Source organism: Vulpes lagopus, chromosome 22, assembly GCF_018345385.1.
Source record: "Vulpes lagopus strain Blue_001 chromosome 22, ASM1834538v1, whole genome shotgun sequence".
Classification (NCBI taxonomy): domain Eukaryota; kingdom Metazoa; phylum Chordata; class Mammalia; order Carnivora; family Canidae; genus Vulpes; species Vulpes lagopus.
Genome location: NC_054845.1, coordinates 8,627,568 through 8,642,868, shown reverse-complemented (window position 1 = coordinate 8,642,868; position 15,301 = coordinate 8,627,568). Strand labels below are relative to the sequence as shown.

General features: G+C 36.7%; 1 protein-coding gene across 3 annotated transcripts in view; it reads left to right on the top strand.

Annotated features, from left to right (window-relative positions):
- The window catches only part of SATB2 (SATB homeobox 2), a 191,459-nt gene that overhangs the window by 101,827 nt on the left and 74,331 nt on the right, over positions 1-15,301 (top strand). For all 3 annotated transcript variants that reach the window (XM_041737694.1, XM_041737693.1, XM_041737695.1), the window contains one exon: positions 14,134-14,606. In XM_041737694.1, coding sequence (XP_041593628.1) covers positions 14,134-14,606 — 473 coding nt within the window. The remainder of the gene's footprint in view (positions 1-14,133; positions 14,607-15,301) is intronic.

The following is a 15,301-nucleotide window of genomic DNA, read 5'->3' as shown; positions in this document are numbered from 1 at the left end:
ACCAACGCAATATGTGTGTGGGAAAGAGAAAAAAAAAATCAAAGTAGAATCCAAGGTTTTGAGCTTACATGGCTCTTTATGGTTTTGACAGAAGTGGGACAATATAAATTGATCTATTACTTACACTTCATTGGGAGTTGGTGACCTAGGTAGAGATACCCATTGGGCCATTTGAGATAGAGAACCAGCTGACCTATGGACAGGACTAGAGGATACATTTGGGAGCCACTGTTTTTGGCATGATAGTTCAAAATACCACCAAAAGAGCATTCTCTATAAAAGAGGATAAGAACAGGGTGGGATTGAAAGCTTTGAGAGAAAAGGGGCCATGAGTTAGTTAATAATGTGATGAGGGAGAAAGTGAAATTTCATGGAAGCCAAGGCAAGGTAGGTGACTAGCAGAGAAATATCATCAAGGGTGCCAGGGAGGGAAGAAGGAGAAGAGGTATTTGGAGGTTCTTAGCTTTGCCAAAAGGGGACCATAATGACAGTGGAGGGAGCTATTTCTTTGTAGTGTGACAACAGAGGGAATGTATGTGCATCTAAGGAGGGGAAGGGGGTGTGGAACTGAGGCTACCAGGTACTGGCTTAGTAAGGAGAGAATATCAACGCAGTTAACTGCAGCATTAGGAATGAGTTTATTTTATTTTATTTTTTTTTATTAGGAATGAGTTTAACACACACTCCCCACCCCATCTCCCGTACTCAGGAGAAAGAGAATGGAGCCAGTGGAGGCAAGGGTTCTGGAGAGGAAGAAGGGTGATGAGCAAGAGTTCACAAATTAGGAAAGGATGGGGTCTAAGGCACAGATGATGCTTTGCCTTTGAAGGAAAAAGAAATAGGCATGTCTTCTTTAGAACCTGGAGGAAAGGAAAGGAGATGGACAAGGAGATGGGTTTTGGAGATGGCAGAAGGGGTAAACAATTGAGGTATCTTATACCAGGGGGGACTATTGTGATTATCTAGCAGTAAAAGAGAGAATGGCTGGGATGGGGAATGGGGATTGATGAGGAGAATGCCTGAAATAGGTTATGGACTGACCGTATTTGGGCAACAGTGGGAGCATAGGGAGTCGAAAGATGTGACACAGTTAGGGGTTTCCAGTGGTTCAGGTCTCTTTAATTCTTACCGTTTTCTTACGGTGTGCGTTAGAGTTCTCAGAGTTTCAGATTTCCATTTGTCCTGCCCAGAAACAAAATTAGAAACTAAAAAACAAAGAGATCTGGTGGTGCCTGATGAAGAATCTACAGAGCTGTAAAATGAATTTTTTTGTATGTAGATCAGGAATTGTGCAGCTTATTAAAAATCTGATATGATTATGGTGACACCTTATTTTGTGAAAAATCGATGGATTAGAATCAGAGAATTCTCTTGCTTTCTTGATCAATTAAATAAAAATTTATTTGGCTGTTGGGTTTTTTGTTTGTTTTTGATGATTACATAGTTAAAAGCTGAAAAGCAGTTAAATTCACAAGCTGATCAAAGCTAAGTACAAGTGCCATGCTAGGATTAACATGATAATTGCCTTGCTAGACGTTGTTTAACTAGCCATTCACGTGACTGATGATAGGACTTCATTCATTTCACCTTTTGCTGAATTTGAGATTATCTGATTTAGGAATCCTGAACTCCCAAGAGATGAATCTAGACCCATATAGAATGTAAGTCAGGCGATGAGTTCTAACATTGGGCCTTTTAAGCTGTCACCTATAAGTTCCATGTTCTGTAGTAATTTTGACTTATTTATTTATTTTTATTTTTTCATGAGAGACACACAGAGAGAGGCAGAGACAGGCTGCAGGAGAAGCAGGCTCCCTGTGGGGAGCCCAATGCAGAACTTGATCCCAGGACCCTGGGATCACACCCTGAGCTGAAAGCAGACACTCAACCACTGAGATACCCAGGCGTCCCAACTTTTTTTTTTTTTTTTTTTTAAGATTTATTTATTTATTTGAGAGTGAGAGAGCATGGGGAGGGGGTGCAGAGGGAGAGGGACAATCTCAAGCAGACTGCCCACTGAGTGTAGGGCCCACATGGGGCTCCATTCCACGACCCTGAGATCACGACCTGAGCTGGAACCAACAGCTGGACATTTCACCAACTGAGCCACCTTGGCACCCCTTACTTACTTTTGAATAATCCCCCTACTAGACTGAAAGTTTTTTAAAAGACCATCTCAGGGGCACATCCATTTTGTCCCCTCTTCAGACCTCTATGAATTGGGAACATTGCAGGTAGTTATTTTAATAAATAGTAATAGAACTGAATTGAGTTGATGAACTCATTTGAACATATGCATTTTAAGCACTTTTATTTTTGCACATGTGATATTGTGACTAATCTTATTTGCTATCATGTCTCAATTGAGAGAAAAAAGACAATCTTTGTCTGTTTAATTCATATTACAAATGTCCTTAGCAAATTAGTAAGGGTTATAATCATTCTTTTTTTTTTCTACTAATTAGTTATTGAGCTAAAGATTTAGCAATAGTCAATTCCACTGGAAGAGACAGTAACACCTTTGTTAAGAAAAAATTAGGCAACATATATGTAGCCTACAAAAAGCATCCCTTTGAGGTTTTTCCAGCTAGTTTATTGAATATTTTCCTTAAAATAATGGCCTTAAACATTGAAGTCCTATAAAACCAGAGAGAATGAGCAATGGAAAAGAAAGAATTGTGGGTTTATTGTTTCTTTGATTAACTTTTCTTTAATAGGTTGAATTAAAGAATTAATACACATAGAATCCTACCTGGTGAAGTTAGAATGCTCCTAAATAATAATGTTAAGTTTCTGAAATGCTATTTTTTTTCTATTTTGCTGAACTCACCTCTGAAATTAGTTTCAGATTAAAATAAAGCATGAAAAATAAAAGATAAAGCAAGGAATACAAGTAAAGATATTATTAGATATAATTTGCTGTAGCCTGTACCTAAAGTTACAGTAATACTTGAAATGGTCAATGTTATCAAACTACGATAAAGTGTTGTTTGAAACCAAAAGGGACAGTAGTGTTCAGATGGGGAGAGTTGAGATTATATTAAGGGTAGAGGTGGATAATACTCACTTTTTCCATGGAACATAATAGGTCCTATGAGCTTTTTTTGTGAAAGCACAGAGGTATCCAGCTTCAAGTGCTATATGGTAGATATATATGTTTTTGTGGATCTTATATGATGGAAAAAGGAAGTTGATAATAAGGGGAAAATACACCTAAGAAAACCAGTCATATGGTATTATCACAGTGCCGGCTGGTACACTTCGCTTATGGGGCTGGAAGCATTTTCCTTCCAAGCCTTGTTTTATTAGGAGTTAACAAGTTGGCTCTGAATATCTTGCTCTAGGCAGAGACTTTGCAAGCAAGTTCTCAACCCAGAGACAGATTCTCTTTAACAAATTTAGAGAAAAACAAATCTTTAACTTTCGTAGTCCTAAAAGACTTAGCTTTTTGTTTTGTTTTTTTTTCCTTTTGCCCTTCAGCCCTTTCAGACTCCTAATATTTTTCTTTAATTATATTTAGTGAGTTCTACTGGTAAGAGTTTTTTTTTTTTTTAATGGTGTGGGATTTATATTTGATATATATGTAATATTAGCTTTAGCTCTTAAATCATGTCTGTCTGTGTTAACAGAAAATGGATTTTATATAACAAATTGACTTTGTACCTCAATTATTGACTAGGACAGAATAAATCAGAAATATTTTCAGTGATTGGGCATATTAAGTGTTAGCATATGCGATGCTGTTATGATTTGTCAGTGAGGTTAGTGTTATGCCTTTTTAAAAGAATTTAACTCAGGGAAATGCTTTGGGTGGACAGTATGTTGTTTAGTAATAATATGTAACCTAGTTCAGAGAGAAGAGTTAAAGTAAATATCAGGTTGAACCATATGAAATTGTCATTTTTGTAGATTAAAATTATGTAACCCTAATTTCATATAGTTTAATCATATAGGAATTTATACTTATTACCTTATGATGTGACTGTACATACCCCTTTTTGTTTCCTATTGTTTACATGTTTCAAAGAAACACTTCATATTTATAGAATTTGTAGAGTACCTGCCAGAGTTCTCCATTGTGTGATTCATGTCTTTAATCAGTTAGGTGGGAGTCTATGCTGATGACACTCATTTTGGGACATCGCTTTTTGGGTGCAAGAAAAGTAGAAGAATGGGGGTGATTCATGAAAATAAATGTAATGAGTGTGAATTTATATTATACAAGACTAGAATAAATTGCTAATAATCAACAGAATTGGGATGAAAGGAACTATGTTTTATCATCATATAGAAATGCATTTTATTTTGTTTTAAGATTTATTTATTTATTCATGAGAGACATAGAGAGAGGCAGAGACAAAAATAGAGGGAGAAGGGAGAAGCAGGATCCCCATGGGAGTGTGATGCAGAACTTGATTCCAGGACCTTGAGATCATGACTTAAGCCAAAGGCAGATGCTCAACTGCTGAGCAACCCAGGTTGCCCTCAAAATGCATTTTAAATTATAGGCTGATATTACAGGCCCATCTATGTGTAGCAAACAGTTAAAATGTCTGAAGCAAATCAGAGTGGAATATTTTTTTTTAAAGATTTTATTTATTTGTTCATGAGAGACATAGAGAGAGAAGCAGAGACACAGGCAGAGGGAGAAGCAGGCTCCATGCAGGGAGCCCGACGTGGGACTCGATCCCCGGTCTCCAGGATCACGCCCTGGGCTGAAGGCAGCACTAAATCGCTGAGCCACCCAGACTGCCCAGAGTGGAGTATTTTATTTTTTTTTAATATTTATTTATTCACGATAGAGAGAGAGAGAAGCAGAGACACAGGCAAAGGGAGAAACAGGCTCCATGGCGGGAGCCCAACACAGGACTCGATTCCGGGACTCCAGGATCATGCCCTGGGCCAAAGGCAGGCGCTAAACCACTGAGCCACCCAGGGATCCCCGAGTGGAATATTTTAAACTAATACTCTTCAGTACTGTATCTCTAGGGGTTGGCATCATTTCTGGCACATAATAGTTGATTAATAAATAGTTGCCATAGGAATTAAAACAATAAACAAATGTGAAGGATCCTGCTTTAGTGATTAGCCACTTCCATTGTTGAGGAATCATTGATTTCATCACTTTTTAGAACTGACCAGCTTTTTCAATCTATCATATCAGAAAAGTTTACAAGGCATATGGTGGAGGCATCAGGTTGCACCCTCCCTGTTCAGATAACCCATCTGTCTTCATGTCACTGAGGGGTGTACATGTGTCATGCATGCATGCATGCACATAAAATAGAAGGCAGGACTTTTCTGTAGGAGAGTAGATTAGTCCTGACTCAAATACTAAAATTAATAATAACCACATTCCCTAAATTGAGCATTTTAGCATTAATAATAACCACATTCCCTAAATTGAGCATTTTTGCCTTTTTGGAATAAAGGCTATAAGGTCCTAAAAATGTAGGTTTAAATGTGATTTTTCCTTTAATAGGTATGTGACATTATTTTTTTCTGAGCTTCTGCTTCTTCAATAAAGTGGCCATAATAAAATCTATGTCTTGCTATTTTGAGAGTTCAATGACAATGATACGGGCAGGGTTTAGCTCCATGTCTCAACTACAGTATAAATGGCAGGGTTTCATGTTAACCAGAAACGCCAATATGTTTTAAAAGAGGTATATGAGCAAGACAGTTATGAGAATTTCTGCACTTACAAAAAGCATTTTTCTCTAAAGAAGATCCATTAAGTATTTGTGACATATGTGTAGGCCCTGAAAAGTTAACTTTGGGAAATGGAGAGAAAGAGAAAAAAAACTAGTTTTTACTGGTCATGCGGTTTATTTGTTATGCTTATGATGCTTAGTGCCAGCAGCCCTAATCAATTCGAATATTCCTAAATATTTATCTACATTTGGACAACTATTTGACCTTGAACAAATTATCAGATTTCTCTGGTAGCAGATGGGATCATTGTCTTTAACATTGGGCTCCCAAATTTTTGGTGCTAAGGGTTGGGGAGCAAGGAATTCAGGTGAAGATCTGAAAATCCAAGGCAATGATATCACGAATATCTTTTTGTCTATCCTCGAAGGTTTGGGTACCCATTCGAAATTACCAGTTTGATTGGCAACTTTCCTAAGAGTGCCAGAGGCAAACCTGTATCATACCTTTGTAGAATCACTTCCAGAGTATTTTTTGAGTTTAAGGAGTCACACAGAGAAACTCTGCTATCTTCTGCTCCCCAGCTTTGGCTTATATTCTCTTATCCAGGGTTTCCAAGAGAGGTTCTAGGGAATACTAGAGTGTTATCTTATTAAGGAATCCATTAGCACTCATTCATGCTAATCCATTTACATTTGCATAAGCATCTTAATGGTTTAAGGAAAAATCCAGGCCAGAAATTCCAGAAATTTCTTATTGCAAAGCCTTTTACCCAATTCATTGCTTTCCACAGCTTTCTAAGTATGGACAGACCCTAGGGGTTATTTCACAAAAGCAACTGTGTTAAGGTTTGCATTAAAACACTAGATTTATAGTCTTGGAAAATTTGTCAGTCTTTTAAGCCTATTGCTAGGTAAACCTGCAAGAACAATATTACATCTACTGTGAGTGTTCCTACATAAACTATTATTTTTGTTGCAGTGGGGAGTTTTGCAAAGAGAGATGTCTTAGGAAAGTCTTAAATTCTTGACAAAGAATCAAGAAGCAGAAGTAGATATTTTGAGAAAGGAAATTGTTTTTGAAAATCCAAGCAGCAATACTCTTTAATAAAGATACTATTAAAAGTATCTTGGAAGGTTGCTTTAAAACCAATTTACAATCCTCCCTGTTTTACAGTTAATTCCAAAATCACCCAGGAGGTTAGGACCCCAGCCCTTAAAAGTCCTAGTTGGCTCTTTCTACCTACCCTATGCCATCTTACTGCGATTGGCGGGCATCTGATGTGTGCCAATTAGACACTTCTCCTTTTGCACTTAAATTCTCCTCAGAAAGTATATTTTGGGGCATTGGAGTATATTTTGAGTATTGAAATTTTAGTAGGTTTATTTTACATAGCATCTACAGCAAATACATTAAAACATAATAAAAACAATGAAATCCAATTGAGAAAAGCATTAAAGAGGAAAAATTATGTTGGTCTTTTTTTTTTAAGTGTGGACATTTTGATGCCTACTCCTTCAAAAATAAGACATTAAACATTTGCTTTTTAAAAAAAAATGTAGGATATCTCCCTTGTTTTTTTTTGGTTGATATAAATGTATACACTTAAAGCTTATTTTATTCCTTAAGGGATTTTTGTTTCTATTTTTATTCATAATAACTTTTGAAACTTAAAGCTGGATTTGTGTGACATTTTTATAAATTTAATTTCAAGAGTTGTGAGATTATATCATTTTATTTCACATCTATTCTGTGTCTTAATTTGAAGGTTGGAATGTGAACAACTAAGTCTCATTTGGAGAAACTGAATAACAACATATCCCTGTATATATCATGAGGCATGTGATTCTCTATTGATAATGAGTTCTTTGAAAGTATAGGATTTATTTTTAAAAGTGATATGATGTAACATGGCATAGTTACTTGAAAAAAGAAAAAGATTGCAGTTCTTTAGGTGACCTTTGAGAGAAATAGCAGACATTTGTCAGAGTGTCTTAATCAGGAAGTTTTGAAACGGGGAAGCCTATTCTGTTAATCATAATTATACAGATATTTTCTGAAATTTATAATAGCGCTTTGACAAAGATCTTTCACATAGATACTAATCATCTAACCTTCACTCATACAATTCTGAGATAATAATATTTTCCCTAGGGTAAGACTGAGGGCTAGAGGATCTCCAACTTGCCCAAGGAGGCCTCACGACTAATAAGAGGTACAGTGCAGATTCGAGTACTGTTTTCTAGTATCAGATCCAATCAATGCTCCTTCACTATAATGTGATCATCAACAAAAACTAAAAATTTATCACATACGTTTTTAAATGCTTTTACATCTATAACATAGTGAATGTTAAGATTAGAGAAAAACAGCAGAAACTGGCTTTGACAGTTAATGTGTCTGATAATAGTCTCAAAAGACAGCAATGTAAGAGGGTCTGGGTGGTTCAGTTGATTGAGTGCCTGACTCTGGATTGCAGCTCAGGGGCCTGATCTCAAGTTTGTGAAATCCAGCCCCACGTTGGGTTCATGCTCACTCAGCAGGAAGTCTGCTTTACAGTCCCCCTCAGCTCCTCTTTCTGCTTGTGTACATGTGTATGTGAGCAAGTGTTTGCATGTGCGCTCTCTCTCTTTCTCTCTATTACATAAATAAATCTTAAAAACAACATAAAAGCAAAGAAAATATAGAACAGTGATTCTCAAACTTTAGTGTACATAAAAATTACCTGATATCTATCTGTAGAATTTCAAAAGACAATCAATAAAAACAAAGATGATGCTCAAACTTTAGTGTACATCAAAATCATTGGAATCTTAGTGTACATAAGAACTCTAAGGGGGGGCACCTGCGTGGCTCAGTCGGTTAAGTGTCTGCTTTCAGCTCAGGTCATGATCCCAGGGTCCTGGGATCCAGCCCCGCATAGGGCTCCCTGCTCCGTGGGGAGTCTGCTTCTCCTGCTCCCTGCTGCTCCTGCTTGTGTTCTTTTTCTCTGTCAAATAAAGAAATAAAATCTTTAACAAAAATAAGAAAGAAAGAACTCTAAGAGATTCTGATTTTGAGCTAATGAACTTATGTTTCTAATAGTCTTCCAGGTGATAGGAATTTTGATGGTTCAAGGACTGTACTCTATCTGACATAGCACAGACCTGAAATGTACAATATGCATATAAGTATATAGCAGGAATTTGTGATAATTAAGATAAATACTTGACTTCCTGGATGTACTGTAAAATTGCCTGAAATAAAATGAGATTTTTGCACCAAATATCTTTTAATTATATGCAGATTGATCCCTGGGGAGGAGTGTGACTTTCTTGTCTATGAGCAACCAACCATAACCAGCAATCATGGCCACTAAATAGCTAATGGTCATAGGGTGCTCTGTGAACTCACGAAGGCTTTAGGAGCCCCCTGCAATTCTAAAGCAGGGGTACAAAGGCCTCTCTTACTTTAGAGTTAAATACAATTTCAGAAGCTCAGAGAGTGGTTAAATAATAGTTTCCCATTTCCTGAAGTTTTCACTCATTCCCGGAAAGTTCAGAGGAATCTGTAAGATAGCCTAGACCTCTTGAGTTCCTCAGAAACATGAGTAGACTCCAGATCTGAACTCACCTGCAAGTCCCCTGGACTAAGATCCTTTCCCAGACCTTAGAAAAGCTACAGAAAGCCTCAGCTACTAGGCATAAAAATATTTCAGCCCCACTTGTCCTGATGGTTCCTTAAACCACATCCCATTTGGAAACTTGAACTTGAAGCTGGAGACATCATTCCTTCCCAACCCCACAAGTCGCCTTCAGGACTTTATCAACAGTAGAATCAAATTCATTGTGAATTAAATTGTAGCTCTGATTCAAAGCCCTGGAAATTATGTTTTTTATGTCTCTTTGATAAGTAAGCATTTTGGCTTTATTAAGATTTTTTTGGTTGTGAATATGACCATTGCTTTCATCATTAGAGGTAGGGCTACCATATATTCTTCACTTTTTTCAGGATTTCTTTTTCATGGCTGAATATTGCTGGATTCTCAGAGTCAAGGTGTGGTCTTTGGATTTGATTTAGTTTAAGACAGACTTACTATTACGTTTTCTGTTAGAATGAAAAAGCAAAACACAATATCAGGCACTACTGTTAGGTCTACATTTCAGCCATTTTGATCACTTTCAAATGAATTTACAAAGAAAGAAAGAGAAGTAGGAAGGGGAGAAAGAAGGAAAGAAAGAAAAGAAAAAAGAAATAATGAACATACAAGCTCAATTTTTAGATGGAGTCTAGTACACTGTGATGCTTCTCTCTCTCTCTCTCTCTCTCTCTCTTTTTAAAAGCATTTGTCTTTTACCTGCTGTGACTTTAGAGTCTAAACTATTATTCTGATATCATTATGAGAGTGGTAGCAGAAAAAAAAAGGAAAAAGATTTTCAAGTTTGGCAAAATCTGTTCAAATTGTTACTGAAACCATGTACTGCTTTGGTTGGTGGAAATGCAGCCTATTTATGAGCATTTGATTTTTAGGCATTCTTAAAAGTCAGGATGATGATTTTTTTCTTTCTTCATTTTTAGGAAGTCAAGAATTTGGCTTTTATTGGTAGAGCTGTCAGGCACTGAAAAACAGTGACAAAGAATCTTCATTTGACCAAACTTTAGTCAGGCTTCTAAATTTTCTCCATGGTTCATCTCTGCACTTCTTGTAAAACTCAGTCAATTAACCTGAACAGCCCCCCCCCCCCCCCACCGCTGCCACCATATCTGATCGCCCCTCAATTATCCGATTAGGTTCTTCAACTTCCACCATCCCCCCAGGTGATGTTTGATCACTCTGTCCTGTCTTCAGCAAAGAATCCTGTTAGGTCAGGTAGCCAGACACCACCCCGCCCCCGCCCCGACCTGGGCCCGATGTTTCCTCTTAGTGATTAGTGGAAAATCATACCGACCCCTACCTTGCTCTTTGGCTGTAAATTCCCATGAATTCATGTTGTATCTGGAGTTGAGTACAATCTCTCCCCCAACCATAAAATCCCATTACAGGGGTCTCTATACCTATTGCGATGGTCCCGGATAAGGTCTGCCTTAACCATCTTTAAAGAAAATTGTTGAATATTTTCTTCTTTAACAACTTAAGGGATATCTTTAGTCCTATAGATAGCCTATACACAGTATCTGGTTTTCAGATATGTTTTGTTTGTGGTGTTTGTTGTGTTTTGCAAATGGAATTAGTTGCCAATACTTGAAAAACTGGTACTATCATATAATAATCCAGATTTTCCATTTTCTTGAAAAAACATCTGAAGAAATGACAATATGAGAAAGAAACAGCCTGGCCGAGGCAAGGTAGTGGCTGCTTCTTTTGGGCTGGCAGGCTTTCTCTTACTCTCCTATCTCTTCAGCTGGTTTTGCTGGCTTTTGCTCTCTTCCTAGAGGTCTGGCATTTGCCTTTGCAATTCCTTCATTATGGCTTTCTAAGTAGTTAGTACTTCTTGGTGTTACTATATGTTCTTAAGGATGCTTCCACAGCCCCTATTTTTAAGTATATGAATTTATAAGGGTCTGAGAACTAAGAACATACTATGTATAAATCTTAAAGGAATATGGAGTGATCTTATTCTGATTCTTACTGCACCAATTCATACAGATTTCTTGGAGCTCTGACGTTAATGCTTAATTGTGTGCAAAATTATGACTAGATCTATGAATAGAAATCTTTATTAATGATGTGATTTAGATACATTTCTTTTTTTAAAGATTTATTTGGGGGGCAGGGGGAAAAACAGACTCCCTGGTGAGCAGGGAGCCCGATGCAGGGCTTAATCCCAGGACCCTGAGATCATGACCTGAGCTGAAGGCAGATACTTAACCGATTGAGCCACCCAGGTGCCCTATTTCAAGGAAGTATTTCAAGGAAATGACTCACTCAAAGTATAGTAAAACCACTGAAAAATGAAAATACCAACATTTTGGAAAATTAGCTTTTAATCAAAGGATGCATGCTATAAAAAGATGGTTCTATATTTTTTTAAGTAGAAAAAGAAATGGATAAAACTTTTATGTCTTAAGTGTTTGAATATGCTTTTATTTTGGCTGAATTAAAAAGGAATTAAACAAATAAAAGTGGACCAAGTGTCTAGTAAGTGCCAAGTATTCCTGTCTATAAAGTACAACTTTACTCCAGATGCAGCATGCAGCTCCTCTACTTCTCTCAGTCGGGGAATCATAATAGTCATTCCTGTTGTATTGAAACTGTGTTATGTAGCCTTTTGAAGGCTCTCCATTTGCTTGGTGTGATTGTAAGATTGTATACCTTAAATTTGATTAATACAATGACTGAAAAATGTTTGCATTGAGAGGATAAGATTAAAATAATTTGCTCTCCTTGAACCTTGTGAAAGAAAGGTAAATACAACTAAATGAATTACATTGAAAGGATTAAGTTAGAAATTGAGCCTTTCAAGAAATCTGAGGTAAACTTATTTGGGGGTTCATGGGAAAGTTAAGCATTCATTTTGTTTTCTAAGCAAAGCAGAAATACTAGATATGTCTGAATATAAAGTGATCCCAGGACACTAATGTTTATCTATTTTCCCAGTGAGAAATATATAAAACTATAAGACATATGGATAAAATGGTCAAATATTTACTTACATTTTAATTAACAATGAATTAACTTCCATGTATATATTTTAATATCACATATTACATAAAATGTTAATTAGAAATGCTATTTTTCTCCACTTTTAAAGTTCTTTTGATTGATTTTATCAAAATTCCTCACGTATGATTTGGCACTTGTGTCTTTGCATTATAAAACCCTGTATTTGGAGTCACTTAACCCAGTTTTCTAGGACACACTGTTTCTGCTTAAGTTTTTTTTTTGAGACTTCAAACTTTTCTGTTACAAATATGATCCTGCCATTGTAAACCTTGTGCCAAACTACAGCATCATTTGCATAATAGTGGGACAGTTATTTTTAAAATTTGTCATATGGGTGACTACTTTTGATCTCTTGATCTTTAAAGTTATTTTAATAGGCTTTTGCATGAACATATACAACATTTGCAATTTTAAGAAATAATTACTAAGTCTGTTTGGAATTTTTGCTTTAAAAAACAGATTTTGTTGGAGCACCTGGGTGGCTCAGTTGGTTAAGTGTCCTACTTTTGATTTCAGCTCAGGTCATGATCTCAGGGTCATGAGATCAAGCCCAGCATCCAGCATCGGACTCTGCACTCACTCAGAGTTTGCTTAAGATTCTCTTTCTCTCTCTCTCTCTTGCTACTCCCCCTGCCCCACAGATAAGTAAATAATTCTTTTTTAAAAGCCCATATTTTGTTAAATTACATCTGTAAGGGCTTAAAACTAGGAATAATAGTGGTTGTTTCAGCCTAACATGTTTTCTCCAAAGCAACCATTGTTTTACATCATAACATGATACAGAGATTTAGATAAGGATTTGACTCTGAGGTGATTTACTCTTTTCTGGGAAATATTCTTGGAGGAGGTAAAAATTTCTCCTTATGTTTGAACGTATATGATACTTTCTTTTTCCTCTGCCAAGGCTAGTCCTTAAATCTTTACTAGTAGGGATCCCTGGGTGGCGCAGCGGTTTGGCGCCTGCCTTTGGCCCGGGGCGCAATCCTGGAGACCTAGGATCGAATCCCACATCGAGCTCCCTGCATGGAGCCTGCTTCTCCCTCTGCCTGTGTCTCTGCCTCTCTCTCTCTCTCTCTCTCTGTGACTATCATGAATAAATAAATAAAATCTTAAAAAAAAATCTTTACTAGTAAAGTACAGTAAAATGTAATAAGGTAGATATCTAGGGGAGAGGCATCTTATTTAATGGAAAGTCAAGGCAATATTTTTCGTATTGTGAGATTTTTTTTTTCTTATCCTAGTGCACATCGCAATTATTAACTTTTCCATTTCTTAAAGAAATAGTCTGATAACAAAGATAACAGGTGAGTAGATAAAAGATATGCTACATGGTACACATTTTCTATGATTGTTCCCATAGTTGTATAATACTTATTGTGTGAGATTTTTGTTAGGAGGTAGCAGTTAATTTGGCAGGAGATGTTGTCCTTGTCATTTCCTGATAACCATGAACTACACCATTAACCACAAACTACAGAAGATGAGAACAGCTGGTGTTTTTATAACAGAGGGTGATGAGGGAGATGAGAGAGCTTGGGAGTATGAGAGGATTTAGAATTTATCATGCTTAGTGGTTTCTGTCTTGGTTATTCAATAAAATCCCAACCTTTAAGAATTTAAGAAAAATGAAGTAGTAAATATTATTACTTTCATATTACCTATAAAAAATTGAGTTGTAACATTTTGTAGTTTTACTTTTACTCTGGGGCTTCCAACTTTGTAGGAAAAAACCTTATGTCATTAATATACCAAAAATATGATAATTCAGTACTACATATATTAGCAACAAATTATGCCAATGAAAATAATGATGAATTATCATTTTTATCTCTTAACAGTGGAAAGAGTGGAACGAGAAAACCTTTCAGACTATTGTGTTCTGGGCCAGCGTCCAATGCATTTACCAAATATGAACCAGCTGGCATCCTTGGGGAAAACCAACGAACAGTCTCCTCATAGCCAAATCCACCACAGTACTCCAATCCGAAACCAAGTGCCCGCATTACAGCCCATCATGAGCCCTGGTCTTCTTTCTCCCCAGCTCAGTCCACAACTTGTTAGGCAACAAATTGCCATGGCCCATCTGATAAACCAACAGATTGCTGTTAGCCGCCTCCTGGCTCACCAGCACCCTCAAGCCATCAACCAGCAGTTCCTGAACCATCCGCCCATTCCCAGAGCAGTCAAGCCAGAGCCAACCAACTCTTCTGTAGAAGTCTCTCCAGATATCTACCAGCAAGTCAGAGATGAGCTGAAGAGGGCCAGTGTGTCCCAAGCTGTCTTTGCAAGAGTGGCATTCAACCGCACACAGGTATGATTAGCATTGAACATGATAATTAGTGGTTTAGAATAATATTAAGGACAGAATTGTGACATCTTTTTTATTCCTTTAAAGAATTTTTATGACTCTCAGAGCATACAGAATTAACTAATAATCCTTATTTCTGGAAATACTGTCATCAATGATCCATATATAGCCATAATTAATTAATTCCAGTAAGGTAATGAACATCTGTGAACCTACCACCCAGCTCAGGACCCCAAATGTTACCAATGACTTGAGCCTGTGTGTTCTTCTCTTCTCCCATCTTCTCTATCTGCTTTTCCCCAAGTATAACCCTAATCTTGAATTTTGTGGTTATCATTCACTTGTTTTTTAAAAAATAGTTCTAAAACTATTTATCCATGTATAATCTATTATTTATCTTGTTTTTGAACTTTATGAAGAGTTTCATTGTATGTCATAATGTCTATGATTTTTTTTTTTTTTAGAAATCTTTGAATATATAGAAGTTAGATTTAAGTTATGGATAAATTGGTAGTAGTTAGCTTACTCATTTTTTAATGTTTTGGGGTAATTGCATGCCAATATAATACTAAATGATAAGAAGATAAACAATTTATTGATGTAGATCTTGTCTTATTGAGGCCCTCATCTCAGAGTTTTTGATTCCATAGTCTGGGTTGTGACCTAGAAATGTGCATTTGTAACAAGGTTCCAGGTGA